At 47.8% G+C, this 16,391-nt stretch overlaps 1 protein-coding gene across 2 annotated transcripts in view; it reads right to left on the minus strand.

Annotated features, from left to right (window-relative positions):
- Positions 1–16,091, minus strand: part of ZCCHC14 (zinc finger CCHC-type containing 14) — an 87,050-nt gene extending 70,959 nt beyond the window's left edge. Inside the window, exon 1 of one of the 2 annotated variants that reach the window (XM_039461119.2) lies at positions 14,712–16,091. In XM_039461119.2, the coding sequence (XP_039317053.1) occupies positions 14,712–15,281 (570 nt within the window). In that variant the 5' untranslated portion in view covers positions 15,282–16,091. The remainder of the gene's footprint in view (positions 1–14,711) is intronic. The other variant, XM_039461116.2, reaches the window with a different exon arrangement.
- Positions 16,092–16,391: the final 300 nt, after the last annotated feature.

Consider the following 16,391-nt stretch of genomic DNA (forward strand, 5'->3'; position numbering starts at 1 on the left):
TGGATCAATAAAAAGTATCCAATCTCAAGAACACAGAGAGAAAAAAGATCTGAAAGAAAAACAAATGAACAAAGCTCCAGGGACAATATCACACAGTTAACATACCTAGAGCTACAGTCCCAAAAGGAGAGAGAGACTGAGGCAAAAAAAACATTTTAGAGAAATTATGGCTGAAAATTTCCCACGTTTGGTAGAAGGCGTAAATTTACAGATAAGGTCAGGACACCAAATAAGATAAATTCAATGAAACACCTGGACACATCATAGTCAGGCTGCTCAAATACCGAAGACACAGACAATTTTAAAGCCAGCTGGAGAAAACAAAATGTGAACACAAGGGCGCAACCACCAGTGGAGCCCTGGAGGAGAGACAGGGTCTCGACTTTTCTCAAAGTACCAGAAGAAGAAAGCTGCCAACAAAGAATCTCACGTCCAGTGAAAATATCCTTCAATAGTACTTTCAAAAGCCAAACAAGTTCTGATAAAAGAAAACTCAGAGACTTTCTGCCAGCACACCTACACTCCAGAAAATACTAAAGCGAGTTTGCCAGACTGAAAGGATGTGGCAACAAACTGGACCCTCAGGAAGGAATGAAAAGCACCCACATGGTACACAGGCCTGGTTCCACCTAGGGCCTGGGGAACAAAAGGTAAATATGTGAATAAATAGAAAAGACAGTATTTTCCTTGTAATTTTTTAAAAGGTACATTCATACTGAAACAAACAATACTGTATATATCGTGAGGTCTAAGCAGAGAGAGAATATGTACACTTGCCACAGGAAGGATCAGGAAGCCACCTGGCTGCAAGACAGTGGCCGGCTTCTCATGCTGCACAGGCGCAGCACGGTATTAACTCCAACCAGACGGTGGAAAGGTCAGAATCTATACTGTCATCCCTAGACCAGCCACTAAAATCATGCCACACAGGAAGCTAACAGATAAAACGGAATACCATGAATCTGCTTAAATGAAGTTTTAGAAATGGCAAAACTAATCAATGGCGGCAAAGAAACAGAATAGACGGGGAAAACGTTTGTTAAGGCTGGGGGTAGGGGGTGGGAACTGACTGGAAAATGGCATTCGGGAATTCTCTGGGCTGACAGATACTGCACAAACCCCCATCAAGGCTTAAGCATCTGTCAAAACTGAAGAGGTGGTGGGCCGGGCATGGTGGCTCACAACTATAATCCCAGCACTTTGAGAGGCCGGGGTGGGCAGATCACAGGTCTGGAATTCAGCCTGACCAACATGGTGAAACCCCATCTCTACTAAAAACACAAAAATTAGCCAGGTGTGGTGGCACATGCCTGTAATCCCACCTACTCAGGAGGCTGAGGCAAGTGAATTGCTGGAACCCGGGAGGTGGAGGTTGTTGCAATGAGTCAAAATCATGCCACTGCACTCCAGCCTTGGTGGCAGAACAAGGCTCTGTCTCAAAAAACAAAACAAAACAAAAAAACCCTGAAGTGGTGAAAACATTCAGATGACACACTTAAAATACAAGCATTTCACTAAATGCAGGTTTTACCTTTAAATGAAAAGAAAAAAAAGGAACCTCGACAAAATATTGGACTGCAGTACTGAGGACTATCAGTTAGATATTCTGTGCTGAATGAATAGCAATGAGCGCTGGGATGAAGGCAGGGAGAGGAGCTTTGTCACCAAGACCATGGATCCCACCCAGGGTCGGCCGCATGCCTGGGGCAGCCCTGGGCATTGGCAGAGCTGGAGGAAGCCCGGGATGACATCACACTCGCTATTTCTACCAGCCGCAGAGTCTGGGACTCTCTTTCTCATCTCATTTCATATTCTTCAGGTTTTTCCTCTCACTTTTTTTTTTTTTTTGAGACGGAGTTTCGCTCTTGTTACCCAGGCTGGAGTGCAATGGCAAGATCTCGGCTCACCGCAACCTCCGCCTCCTGGGTTCAGGCAATTCTCCTGCCTCAGCCTCCTGAGTAGCTGGGATTACAGGCACCTGCCACCATGCCCAGCTAATTTTTTTGTATTTTTAGTAGAGACGCGGTTTCGCCATGTTGACCAGGATGGTCCTGATCTCTTGACCTCGTGATCCACCCGCCTCGGCCTCCCAAAGTGCTGGGATTACAGGCTTGAGCCACCGCGCCCAGCTCGCTTTTTTTTTTTTTTTTTTTTTTTTTTGAGACGGAGTTTCGCTCTTGTTACCCAAGCTGGAGTGCAATGGCACGATCTCGGCTCACTGCAACCTTCGCCTCCTGGCTTCAAGCAATTCTCCTGCCTCAGCCTCCCAAGTAGCTGGGACTACAGGCATGCGCCACCATGCCCAGCTAATTTTTGTATTTTTAGTAGAGACGGGGTTTCGCCATGTTGACCGGGATGGTCTCGATCTCTTGACCTTGTAATCCACCCGTCTCGGCCTCCCAAAGTACTGGGATTATAGGTGTGAGCCACCACGCCTTGCCTTCCTCTCACTTTTAATGAAGACAACACACAATGTTAACTTGACATGATAAAAATAGCCACTTACTAATGTCACTTTTGTCAAATTATTTAGACTTAACCTCTGTTTTCTTACTGCTAAAATGGGGCACTATCATCCCTAGACTGGCCACTAAAATCATGCGACAAAGGAAGCCAACAGATAAAACGGAATTCCATGATTCTGCTTAAAAGGCAAAACTGATCAGTGGTGGAAAAGAAACAGAATCCAGGAAAAGAAGAGAAAAAAGGCCCGGGAGTCGAGGTGGGTTGAAGGTGGAACCGACCAGAAATGGCATAAGTTCTCACATATGAAAGATACTCTACCAGGAGCCTGGAGCCCAAACAACCTCCCAGAGGTGGCGTGCAAGTTCTGTGAGTATCTATTTGTGGCCTGGTGGAGTCTACACACCACACAGCGCTTCCCACACAACCTCAATACTCCCTGCTTTCAAAGCATCTCATTGATTTTACTAATTTTACTATAACTAGGTTGTTAGCATTATTCCCAAGCTTTTACATTTTATTAAAATGCCCAAAATAGAGTAGGGGTGAGGGTTATTCCTCTTTTCCATACAATCTTCTCCTATTTCAAACAGTTGAATCTTTTTTTTCAGGTCTAGACTATAGTATTTCTAGAACTAGTTCCTATATATACATGTTTTAACTGGAATCAGTAAGAAACCTAAGGATACATAATTTCCTTCTAGTCATTCTACTGATACTTTTATGTAAATGTCCCAAATAATTAGACAAATGATTCCATAATGCTCCCTTCTTAACAGGATGTCAATATTGAAAGTATAAAAGAAATACAAATGAAACTTTAATTAGAATGAGTAACAGTTTTTCGATTTATTGACATGATGTAGCAAACTAAAACAGACATTATGTAGCAAACTAAAACATTTAGGCTTACCATGATTTAAGGTTTTAAAGGCATTAAAGAAATTACAATCCAGACAAACTTTCTTGCAGAACTAAAAGCCTTACTCCATGGAAATGAACTAATCCATATACACACCTCCACAGGGGACGAGTCCACCAAAGCATCATGATGCCACGTGGTTTCTTCCTACTCTCAGCTGACGCACTGATAAACCTTGGGTGCATGCAACCCAGATAACCTCAAGCCCAACTCTCCTGTCAAAGTTTCTCTGGAGGAAAGCTTTTGCATGCCAGGTTTTTTGTTTTTTTTTTAAATAGAGATGGGGTTTTACCATGTTGGTCAGGCTGATCTTGAACTCCTGGCCTCAACTGATCCACCTGCCTCGGCCTCCCTAAGTGCTGGGATTACAGATGTGAGCCAGCGCACCTGGCCTCGTCGGTGCACTTGCTTTTGAAGAATATAAAGTTAAATATTAAGAAAGTAGAATGCAGATGTTAAAAATTAAGAAAGTAGAATGCAGATGTTAAAATTCAAGTTTCATTAAAATCTACAGCTACATAATATATGAGAGACGTAGTCACTGAATAAAGGCAAAAATTAAAAAGATAAGAAGTATCAACTGGTAACAAGAGTGACTACTGTGGCCACTGAAAAACCTGAAGGGAAAAAGGCACATGTACTACAGTGGTTTTTCATCCATCCAGCACCCTCCTTGTCCCTAGGTTTAACAGATGCTCCACAGGTGAGCCCCTAGTAGGTGGCAGGAATTGCTAGGCTCTAGTGATTTTAAAAGTCACTTTCTGCCCAAGCCAAAGTCTTGGGCAGAAGTAGAACAAAACACATAAGGTCTAGGATAAGGAGACCTTAACCCCATTATTGAGTGGGGATGGGGGTTCCACAGGTTAACAAGTGTCTAGTCTGAGAGAACAGCCTCTCCAAGGGCGCAGGAGAGAGAAAGCACAGTGAACAAGAGGAACTGCAGCCACAGTCAGAGGTGCATGTGGACAGGCAGGGGACAGATCACACGGCACAGCACGCTAAGACCCGTAAGCCAGAAATGAGGCTCCTGCATGCCTTTTACCAAGACCATTCCATTGACACAAGGAACTAGTGTTAGAGACTAAGAGGGGGCCAGTGAGACCAGAGCGGGTTATGGAGGCAGACCCAGGCCAAGGAGACTTGAATGTTAATGAGGCTAGACCTAGGTCAAGGTCAGAGTTGGGTACATCAGTGTTGTTTCTTAAAAGAGCTAAGGTACCAATGTTTCTGAACTATTTAATTAGAAAACAAAATGGAGCAGCTATGAAGTTGTTTCTTGCAGACTTTTAAACAAAGACATCAGCTTAATTCTAAAAGAAGATCATTGCTGACTTGCATGGAGGCAAAGTGGAGTGGGACTAGGCTGGGGCCATGAGAAACCTGGTTTCCTCAAGACTACTCAGTCTGCGTCCTGCCTCCCTGGCATACTGCCCCCAACCTAAGCCTGGCTCCAGAGAAGTGTGCCAGGTATGTGACCACCATGACAAGTGGTCAAGAGAGAAACAGAGGAGAAAGGAAGGAGAGGAAGAAAGGAAAGGACAGGTGGGAAGAAAGGGAGACCCTGAGGAAACACTGAACTGGGGCTGTGACAGTGTCAGTGGAGACAAATCTTTTGATATTTAGGACTTGGTCATAAACCAGTTGGAGGGGATAAAAAAAAGGGCATATCTATGACAGGCACAGGCCTCTAACTAGAGGGTATAGAAGGAAGGACAGAGCAGGTCAGGGATGGTGTCTTGATCTGTTTTGTGTTCCTGTAACAGAATACCACAGAGTAGGTTATCTATGAAAAAAAGAAATGTTATTTCTTAAAGTTCTGGAGTCTGCAGAGTCCAACAGCAAGAGCCTGCACGTGCTGAGGCCCTTCCTGCTGGAACATCCCATGGTGGAAGGCAGAAGCGGGACAGGCGAGAGTGCCCCAAAGCAAGCCAGCCAGAGGAGCCCCACACTGGCCTTGACAACAGCACTGTCAGGTGACAAGGATATTACCCCATTGTAATGGCAGTGGCAGAGCCCTCGTGACCTACCCACCTCCCAACATTGCTGCATTGAGGATTAAGTTTCTAAGATGCAAACTTTGGGGGAAACATTGGAACCATGGCAGGTAGGAAGACAGAAACCCCCTTTTGCACACACTAACCTATTGGGAACCTTCACTGGGAGCTGGAGGTCTGGTTAAGCCTTTAGGTTTTTTGGATTCATCAGTGAAACTGAAAAACCACAGCTGTAAAGCTCACAAATTATAAAGCAAAAAGGAAGAAGAAAAGGGAGAGAAGTCTGAGAGATGGCATCCTCAAAGTGCGTGAAAGCAGAGGAGATACTGAAAACAAATATCCAAAGAGGAAAACCAGGAGTGCCAGAACTGGTGGAGGCAACACAGATCCCAGCTGGCCCGGCACACCCAGGCTGCAGAAGCCACCATCGGGGGAAGCGCCTCACAACCATATTTATTTCAAACAAAACCCACAGAAAAACCCTTCCCTGGGGATTGCTCTGTGTAGGAAACCCACAAAAAATGAACAAAAGGTAACAACATAACCGAGAGTACCCAACGAACCTGGCCAACATGAGGTCATACAGATGGAGACATCCATGAAGCAGAATGCAGGGTCCAGAAGTGAACCCAAATAGATGTGGGAGTATACGACGGCGACAGCTCAGCTCTGGGAGGGAGAGCAGAGACTACTTAACAGATGGCACTGGGACAAATGGGCTGTCATCTGGAAAATATAAAACTAACTTTGTAACTTATACCAAATAAATTCCAGATGGATCATTTTGATATAAAAAGAGAATGACACAAGTTCCATGCCAGGCAACACTGCAGGGGACTGTCTTTACAATGTACAGGGTGTCATGCCGATGTATGCACAATATACTCATATGTATAAGATGTATTCTAAAAAACACATTACACATTATGCATTATGACACAAAACCCAAAAGCCATACCAAAAAGGACTGATAAATATAGCATTAAAAAAAAAAGAAAAGAAAACTGCATGGCAAAGTAGAAAAACAAGATTAAAAAACCAGAAAACAAATACATGCAATTCCTACTAAAGATGATTTCCCTGAAACTTACAGAGTTTCTAAAAACTAACAACCTAGCCAGGCGTGGTGGCTCACGCCTGTAATTCCAGCACTTTGGGAGGCCAAGGTGGGTGGATCACTTAAGGTTAGGAGCTTGAGACCAGCCTGGCCAGCATGAAACCCCATCTCTACTAAAAATACAAATAAAAATAAATTAGCCGGGCTTGGTAGCTGAGGTAGGAGCACTGCTGGAACGTGGGAGGCAGAGGTGGCAGTGAACTGAGATGATACCACTGCGCTCCCACCTGAGTGACAAAGTGAGACTCCATCTCAAATAAAGTAAAAATTTAAAAAAGAAAAGACCTCCAATCCAACAGAGATGAGCAAAGGAGGCAAACAGCTCACCAAAAATCAGTGAAATCGTTTATTTGAAACAATGTTCAACATCATTCCTGAAACTACACCACATCAGGGTAAGTCTCCACCTAACTGAACAGAGACCAGCAAGTGGCTAATTCATCGGCCTCGTTAAAGGTCAGGGATACAGGTCTTGTACATGGCTGTGGGAATTCCAAAAGCAGATATTGGCAACAGATTTTGCAAAATAATTACAAAAGCACAGACCATTTGACCGAACTCTACTTCCAGATTTCTCCTCCACAGGTGTACTTAACTGAATGTGAAACGTCACGGTCTCATCTGCAGTCTGTAATACATAGGTGATATGATATGTGTATAATATGTAAATGACACGGCACTGGTTTGTAATAATAAGATGGGAACAAAATGTCATCAATAGGGCCTGATTAAATGACACATTCATGCCACTAAACCTGCTCTTTATGGACAGAAAAGCCTCATCTGGAAAGACTGCCGAGAAGAGGAGGCACCTATGTGTACACTGGAACATCAGGCATGTACTTGTAAATACATACAGTTTCTCTGGAAGGTTCTACGAGGAAGTGTGCTATCTGGAAAGAGGGGAACTGGATGGCTGGGAAGAGGGTAAGACACATGTTTTTTACACGTGAAATAAAAGTTATCAACACCCAGGGAAAGGAACGGAACCTTGCCTGACCCTTTAAACGTCCTGGGTGCCCTTTGCTGCCATCTGTGGAAGGGACTTTCCATGCAGCAGACTTTGGCACTTTTCCATTTCTTACCTCTGGTTACATTATCTATTTAAAATTTTCCTTCACTGAAGAGATTGCTTAATTCTCTTCCATAAAAATTGTTTTCGTCAAAGAAGTTCAAGGCGAAAGGCAGGTCACAGGAGATGAGGAACTAGACATAGCAGGAATGACTTCAGGAAGTGTAGCTATGTTAGAGATAGAGTATCAAGAATAGTGTGTATGTGAGATCCTACGTGCATTGAAGCATGTGTGTATGATGTCTTGAAAGCACATCATACACACATGCTTAATGTTTTTGTGCACATGGCTGATGTGTGAACATACACGTGCCCAAACATGTCTGGAAAGACACACGCCAACCTATTCACATGGAGCAGGGCTGGCCAGCAGGATGGGCGGGCTTTTCTGCTGGCTGCTCTGGGGAGGCCTCAGGGCTGAAGCAACCAAGAGAAGTGGGGCTGGTGGAGGTGAGTGGTGTTAAAGGTGGGGTTTTGTTTAAAACACAAATCATGGTTCTCTGTTTATGGGTCAGGTGGGAAAATACTGGAGGTCAAATACTGAAGGAGGGAGACAGAAATCACCAAGTCTAAACGCTGACCTACCAGCAACCCTGAGGAACAGAGAGGTGTGACCAAACCAGCGGTGAGGGACCTGCCTTAACTAGGGCATCCAAGCCCAGATAAGACATTTCAAGGGCGAGTGATTTTTCTGAGAGCCTGCAAAGCACCCACCCCACTGGCAGGCTGGGTAGTGAATGGTGGGCGGAGTCCACAGTGCCCCTCTCCGTGGGTGAGCAGCCAGGTCTAAGGCTTTGCGGCCTGCATGTGAAGTCCTGTCCTGCTCAAGCATGCCCTGATCATACAGGACCCACAGCTGTTAGAAGAGCAATTATTTGAAAGATACTCTGTCTTGCTGCGTCTTCTCCTCACTTTAAGTAGCTTCAGGTCTTTTAACCCAGAACAAAACAAACTGCTAAGAATTAACCTATTTTGTTAGTTCTGGATTATCTCTTTTTACCTTTGTTAGAAAATGTTTCTACAATGTGTCAGGTCTCTCTACAATAAAAATATCTAAAGAGATTGGAAAAAAAATTACCTTGCTAAAACTAATTTCTAAACTGCATATGTCAAGACTAAAGTCCAAAACCAAAAACTCTTCAATAATGTACTCTAATTAGGTAACTTGCAGCAACAGTTCTTACTTAAGCTGATGAGATAACTCCTGTTCCAACTGGCAGTTTTTAAAAAAAAAAAAAAAAAAAAAAAAACGAAGGATCTTTTTCTAAAATCGAATCCCTCTAAGGTGGGAGGTGGGGAGAATACCAAAGGAGAAATTTTTCCTAGCATAACAAAAATTTCTTTGTCATCAATTCAACAAACAAAAATGCCCCAGCACGAGTACCTTTTACTATTCTATGGTACTAGCTCGACTCTGAAGTTTTAAGACTCATGTAGGTTTGTTGGAAAAGTAGATTAGAGCATCCAAAAATGCTCTAATCTAAAAGGCAAATGACATTTATAGGACTAAAGAGAAAAAGGGCAAAATCAAGCCTAAGTAAACAATATGCTTTGAACCTGCAACAACAAGATGAACGTGGATGGTTATCTCCAGTTCCTTTCTAACTTGGACAAATGGCACCATCATATTACTCATCACACCCAAATATGACACAGAATTTCCAGTTTCTACAACTATACTCTGGAACACAGTATAAAACAGGAACTCAAATGTATGTTGAATTGAATAAGGCAAATGTGAACTAGCTCATATCAAAGTAAATGGCCTTAAGAGGGCAAAGGACAGGAATTAAAGTACCACATAATCCAAGCCATTACACAGTAGATGGCAGTGCTACTGCAGCTCCATCACAGCATCAACAAAAAGACCATCACCAACAAAGCAATCACAACTGCACCCCGGCACAGTCACGCACCGCGCAACGACGCTTCCATCATGGACAGACCCCACAGCCCACAGCGGTCCTGTAAGATTATAATCCTGCATGTTTACTGTACCTATTCTGTGTTTGGATACACAAATACCAATGGGTTACAGCTATAGTATTCAGCACAGTAGCATGTTGTACAGGGTTACAGCTGAGAAGCAACAGGCTCTACAATGTGGCCTAGGGTGTAGCGGGTTCTGCCACCAAGGTTTCTGTAAGTGCACTCTGTGATGTTCACACAACAAGATCGGCTCATGACGCTTTTTTCAGAATGTATCTGTATCTTTAGGCAGCACATGACTGTATGTCTCGATTCCTTTATAATGCACTGTACTTCATAACAGCTGGCCAGAAAAAAAAAATCCACTATGTGTTAGGATATTATCTCCTGTAGTGTAAAAAGCAAAGCAATGTATACAAAGACAGCCAGAAGACTTAGTTCACAGACAAGGCAGTTCACAGCTGCCCAGAACAAATGTTAAAGATTTGTTAAATGTTAAAGAGACAAAACAGTGTCTTTACGTCACAGCTATTTCTTGAACCAGCAGTGATAACAGCTGCTCCAGAGAGTCCATTCTGGTGGAATGCTAGATGACTCTTCGCTGCAACAGGCCCAGAGTTTAGGGCTAAAGGAGAAACCAAAAGAAGGCACTTACACTTTGCCTGATAACCAGAGGATGAACTAGCCCACGTTTCACCTCTGAATGCAATGATTTTCAACAGCTTATGAAAACCAACGAAGCAAAAGCTGTTGCTTATCTTTGGGAAGAGATTTTCAGCAGGTTTATTCACAGTATTTGTGTCTATCTAAAGTTTCTACAGTGCTTTTCCTCTGGCACTCACGATGCAAGCCACGGAAGAGTTCCAGAACTGTTCCACACAACATACACCTAATTAGGAAGACCACTACCCCACCAGACCCCTGCACCAAGCACTTTAACAACATCATTTTAGCACCCTCTTAAAAAAAATCAGGCCCATGAAGTAGTTCATTATCCATACCCCAAGAATGCTGAAACACAAAGGGCAGGACCCTCAAAGCCTCAAGTGGGGCCCTGCCCCTGCCCATCAGGCCCTGCTCCTCACCTGTAGGTGACCTAAGGCACCAGCTGGGAGGCTCTGTCCCTACAGCAGTGTTCCCTGCCACCTCCAGTGGCAGTTCCCCAGGCCGGCCGAGGCCACACACACACAGCTCTGTACACAGCACCTGGCCATCCACTAGGTCAAACAAGAGCCCTCAGGACAGGCCTGTGCAGACACAGGTGCCAGTGGCCCACAGAGGATTCGCTACGTGTTAGGCACAGTGTACGGGGTGAAGACAAAGAGCCATGAGCCAGGAAGAACGAGGCCTAAAAGCAAGCATGAAAGCAACCCCAGGACCCACCCGCTGAGGAATAGGTGAACACACTCGGACTCTTCACACAGGGGAATGCCACTCAGTCGTGAAAAAGGAGGAAGTGCTGACAGACCCGCAGCCCTGAGAACACGACACCGAGTGAAGGAAAGCAGTCACAAAAGGCCACAAAAGCTGTGTGGTCCCCTTACATGCAATGTCCAAAAACAACATCCAAAGACAAAAAGGGGTGGTCAGGGGTTGGAGGGGAGGGGGAACGGGGAGCGACTGCTAACAGACAGTGGTTTTTTGGGGGTGATGAAAACATTATGAAATTAGCGGTAGTGGTGGTCGTGCTTGCACAGCTATATGACTATACCAACAACCACTGACTTCCGCACTTTAAAAGGGTGAAATACATACAGTATATAAATTCTCTTTCAATAAAGTTGTTATTTTTAAAACAAGAATAAACATGTGCATATACCATAGCATATTATCACTGACATAAAGAAAAAAACTGCAAAGGATTTAACTATTTCCAAAAGTATGGTTTTATATTTACATAAAATAAACAGACAGCGGAAAGTCTAAGCCAACTCTCCCCCGCCGTTGGCACCCTGGAACAGGCGACTGCAGGCACAGCAAGCAGCAGCCTGACAGGCTAGGCAGAGAAAAACTCATTCAGCCTACCATTAGTGTGGCTACTGTGAGGATTTTTCTTTCTGAAGGTAAAATACAGGTATGTCTACCTTATACTCTCCACATTTTTACACCTCTGGAAGTTCTCAGAATAAGAATTTTTAAATAAAAACACAGGGTTTGGACAAGCAATTGCAAATAATGACTATTTCAGAAAATACAGTTAAAACAAATTCTTAAAAAATTTTTTGAGACAGGGTCTCACTCTGTCACCCAGGCTGGAGTGCAGTGGCACAATCATAGCTCACCTACAGACTCTACCTTCTAGGATCAGGCAACCCTCCCACCTTGGCCTCCCAAGTAGCAGGGACTATGGCTGTATACCACTATTCCTGGCTAATGTCTGTATTTTTTTGTAGAGGCAGGATTCTGCTGTGTTGCCCATACTGGTGCTGAATTTCTGGCCTCAATCGATCTGCCTACCTTGGCCTCCCAAACTTCTGGGACTACAGGCGTGAGCCACCTCACTGGGCCAAGAAATAAAAATTTAAATTGGATAAAGAATTTAAAAAGCAATTGACACTTGTAACTTTAAAAGAAAAATACAAAGTCTCTATGTTAAAAGAGTTCAAAACAAAATACAACAGCTTACAAGAGAATGCAAACTGCTTTAAACGGGCTGCTTTTTCAGGATTACACCAAACATTACATTCAGAAACTAAGAAGACAAAATACTTAAATGCTAAATTTCATCTGAATTGCCTGCTCCAAGCAACAAAGGGTTCATCAATGTCAGGCTTAGCTTTGAAGCAGAAACAGAAAGAAAGTTAAATGAATGGGGCTGAAATTAGCTTAGCAGTGACACTGAGAATGTAGGGAAAACTAGAAGCCATGGTTGTTTTGAAAAACGGAACAGCCCAAGGTTATTCCTTATAATAATCCTCTCATTAAGGGTCACAGAATTTTCCAGGTTTCCAAATACAAAACAAAAAACATGTCAGCTCCAAGTAACTATTCGAAAAACCAATTTAGAACACATAAACACTCATGGCCAAGATGTAAATAATTCATTCTGTAAAACATGCCTTGCTTTAAGTTTGCATACCTCTATAAAAATGAATGTTAAAAGCCAGAGAGGCCATAAGGGAGAAAGCAGCATTTACTGCACATCTGCTGGAGGCTCACATATATTACCTATGGAATCCTCAAAACAAGCCTTCGAGGGAGGTCACATCCCTTCTGTTGCAACAGGGACACGCTGAGAGGAAGGAGGATTCTGGCCAAGGTTGCACGCCTGGTAAATTCAGCACCCATGGCCTTAGGGCTGGGAGGTGGGTGCAGGGGTGAACTGAGAGGAAGAGATTAGCCCCTTCATCTCGTCAAAGGGATTTCTGCTTGACAGAAAGGCTCTCCTATAAAAGACATTTTTGTTCTAGATTTAGCTCACTGCCCAACCAAAATAATCACCACCACTGTCTGCATAAAGTGATGCACCCGTGCTCACACATTAAGAATCCTGTTAAAGAGCTGACGTTACTGGAGCAACAGCCATAGAAATTATTAGTGGGTGGAATCCACACAGAGGAGTAACGGCACATGAAACTGACCATAAATGACTGAGAGTCCATGAAAAGATGACAATTTGCTGGCATGTCAAGGCTTACATAGATTACTACAAGCAACTACATTTCCTAGGACCCTCTGCACAGCACACAACCTGGAATCTAGGGTGGGAACTGACCTTAAAAAGAAAACCGTAGTCTGGGAGATAAATGTCACAAAAAAAAAAAAAAAAAAAAAAAAAAAAAAAAAAAAAAAAAAATCAATCAAAAAACCAATGTATGTACCACAACCACTTCTTAGAGGAAGACATTAAAAAAGAAAAGCCACAATCTAGGATTAAAAGATAGCTTAAAAACACAGACACAAAACCTAGCAAACCTTCTCAGCCACTCATGAAAGCAAAATCTTACCAAAGTTTTAACTTCAAAGAGTTTAAAGACACTGCAAAGAGGCACTCAGCAGGACTAGTCCTGACTGCAACCTATTCCCTTGCAAAGAAAATCGGTTTGTAATCTAAATACACACCACACCGGGTCAAAATAATCTCTTCTCACAGCAAACTTTTGGCACTGGATTGCAGGGGGCTGTTAAAAATAGCTTGAGCCCCAAACACTTTGCGTTTTCAGTTCTGAAACACTTAAAAGTTCACATCGCTAAGTGGATGGCCACGATGCCCTTCCAGTTCAAGTAGGAGACTGGAGATCTTTAATGTAACCTAACATTCCTCAAGGCACCAGTGCCCTCGCTCCCACTCAGTCAGCCTGGGTTTTGTCTCTAAGGGTCGCCAACAGCCGTCTCGCGAGCATTTAAGGCTCTGAGTCTTTTTCTGTTACAGGTAGCCTGGCTCTTAAAAACGATCACACACAACGTTCACAGGCATGTGAACATTCATACACACACGTGTGCACATATGCCCACATGCGACACACGTGTCCATAAATGCGATCACAGGGACAGACCACGTCCCGCGCGCAGGTCCCCAGCGACACAGGTCCCACGCGGTGGCCCGGACACCTGAGGGAGGGCTGAGGGAGCGGCCAGGACAGACAGCCCAGCGCCTCTCAATGTTCACCTCACTGGAGGCTTCTGTGGCCCCGGCTCCTTCCTTTTCTGGTAATAAATACCAGATTTGGAGAAACCAAAACGACGCAATGTGTGTTATCTGTCACCCATTAAGGGAACAAAGGCCTTATCGCGTTTCCAGCCGGGAAGTGAAAGGAAAGCACCTGGGGCCATGAGCTCTGACCACGGACGTCTCCCGCACCGCTCTCGCGGAGCCTCAGACCCAGAGTCCCGCAGCCACTCCTGCCCGAAGGGAGCGAGGTGAAGGCTTAGGGACATGGGGAGGTGACTGAGTGTGGGCTCTGCGCCCCGGTCTTAGGGTGCAGACTTAGGGTGCAGAGTGGGGGTTTGGAATGGGGGCTTGGGACACGGGGTGGAAGCTTGGGGTGGGGCTTTGGGACACGGTGTGGGGACTTGGGGTATAAGGTGGAGGCTTGGAGTGGACAGGTGGGGTACACATTTCGGGTGCGGGGTACCGGCTTGGGACACGGGCTGGGGGCTCGCAGTGCAGGTTGGAGGCCTGGGTGGAGGCTCGCGGTACAGACTGGAAGTCTGGCGTACAGAGATCGGGGCGCAGAGCTGGGGTGCGGGGCAGAACTCGGGGCAGGCACGCACCTTGTGGCAGGCCGGGCAGGTGGGCAGCACGCCGCCGGGCCCGGGCGCGCCCTTTCCGCCGTGGCCCCCGCCGCCGTTCAGGCTGCTCTGGATCTGCGTGAGCTCCTGGCGCAGCACCTGCTTCTGGTGGAAGCTGAAGGCCGGGTGATTGGAGGCCATGGTGAACAGCAGCAGGAACTCATCGCCCGTGCGGCCCTCGTTGAGCTGCAGCCCGTAGTTGTGGATGATGGAGTCGATGTGCGTGAGCGTGCGGTAGAGCACGCCGGCCGCCTCGCGCTGCTCCGACCCCAGCAGCGCCAGCGACACCAGCAGCTTGCTGCGCACCACCTCGTCCGTCAGGTTGGTGAGGCTGCCCAGGTCGGCCGGGTTGTTGGCCTTGATCTCCGAGTCGCGCAGCGAGTGGTAGTCCTTGCGGGCCAGGTCCTCCAGGCACGAGCCGAGAAAGCGCAGCTCGAGCGGGATGCACAGGTCCAGCAGGCCGCACAGGAACTCCACGCGCTGCGGCGACGGCAGCTCCGAGAACCAGCGGTACACGCCGTCCCTCTGCAGCGGGCAGCGCTTCTCCACCATGCTGCCGCCCGCGCCGCGCCGCGACCCGGGGCCGGAGGCCGCGCGGGGGCGGCCGGGGGGCGCCGGGGGCCGCGGCCGGGGCGCGCCGGGGCCGGGGGCGCGCGGGCCGGGGCCGGGGCCGGGCGACGGCGCGCGGGCGCCGCGGGCCGGGCGGGCGCCGGGGCGGGGGCGGGGACCGGGACCGGACAAGGCTCCCGTCAGGGGCCGGCGGGCGGGCGCGCGCTGGGCGCCGGGGGGGCCCGGGGCGGCCGGGGCGGCCGGGGGCGGCGAGCAGCCTCGGGCCCCCCGCTCACGGGGAGGCGCCTTCCCCGCGCCCGTGCCCAGCGGCGGCCGGTGCGCGGCGGCGGCGGCGGCGGCTGCTCCTCGTCGTCGTCGTCGTCGCCCGGGAGGCGGCCGCCCCCATCTCCCCCCGCGCCGCAGGGTCTGTCACTGCGGGCCGCCCCCCGACGGAGCCGCCCCGGCCATGCCGTCGCCGCCGCCCGCGCCTCCGCCCAGGCCGGCCGTTACCCCGGACCGCGGGCGCGGCGTCGCCGCCTGGGGAGCGCTGGGGGCCGCGGCGGCGGAACGGGCGCTGGCGGGGGAGGGACGCGCGGCGGGAGGCGCGGAGGGATCCGGCCGGGACTCGCCGGCCTTGCAGCTCCCGCACGGCGGACGGATCCGAGGCCGAGTGCAGCGGCAGCGGCGGCGGTGGTGGTGGTGGTGGTGGTGGCGGCGGCGGCGGCGGCCGCGGTGGTGGCGGTGGCGGTGCCGTCCGAGGAGCGGCGGGATCGTCGCGCTCGCGGCTGACGGGCGGCCCGAACCAGCGAAGTGGGCGGGGTGGCCGCCTCTCGCGACAGCCCGGACAGGCCGGACCCGCCTCCCCTCCACTGATTGGCTCTGGCGGCCTGTTCTCGCCCCGTGATTGTTCCGGATCCCCAATCCTATTCGCCCATGCCGCGGCCACGCCTTCCCGGGAGCTGTCGATCATGGCAGAGCCCCCGCTTCCCGTCCTTCGGCGGCCGTCGGGACGCGATTGGTTCGCGAATATCAGAGAGGCGGAAAACCAGGGCTGGATTTCTGGATTTCTGGTTGCTTTTGTTCCCGCAAATTTGCGTGGAGCATTGTTTTTGG

This window comes from Saimiri boliviensis, chromosome 1 (genome assembly GCF_048565385.1).
Source record: "Saimiri boliviensis isolate mSaiBol1 chromosome 1, mSaiBol1.pri, whole genome shotgun sequence".
Lineage (NCBI taxonomy): Eukaryota > Metazoa > Chordata > Mammalia > Primates > Cebidae > Saimiri > Saimiri boliviensis.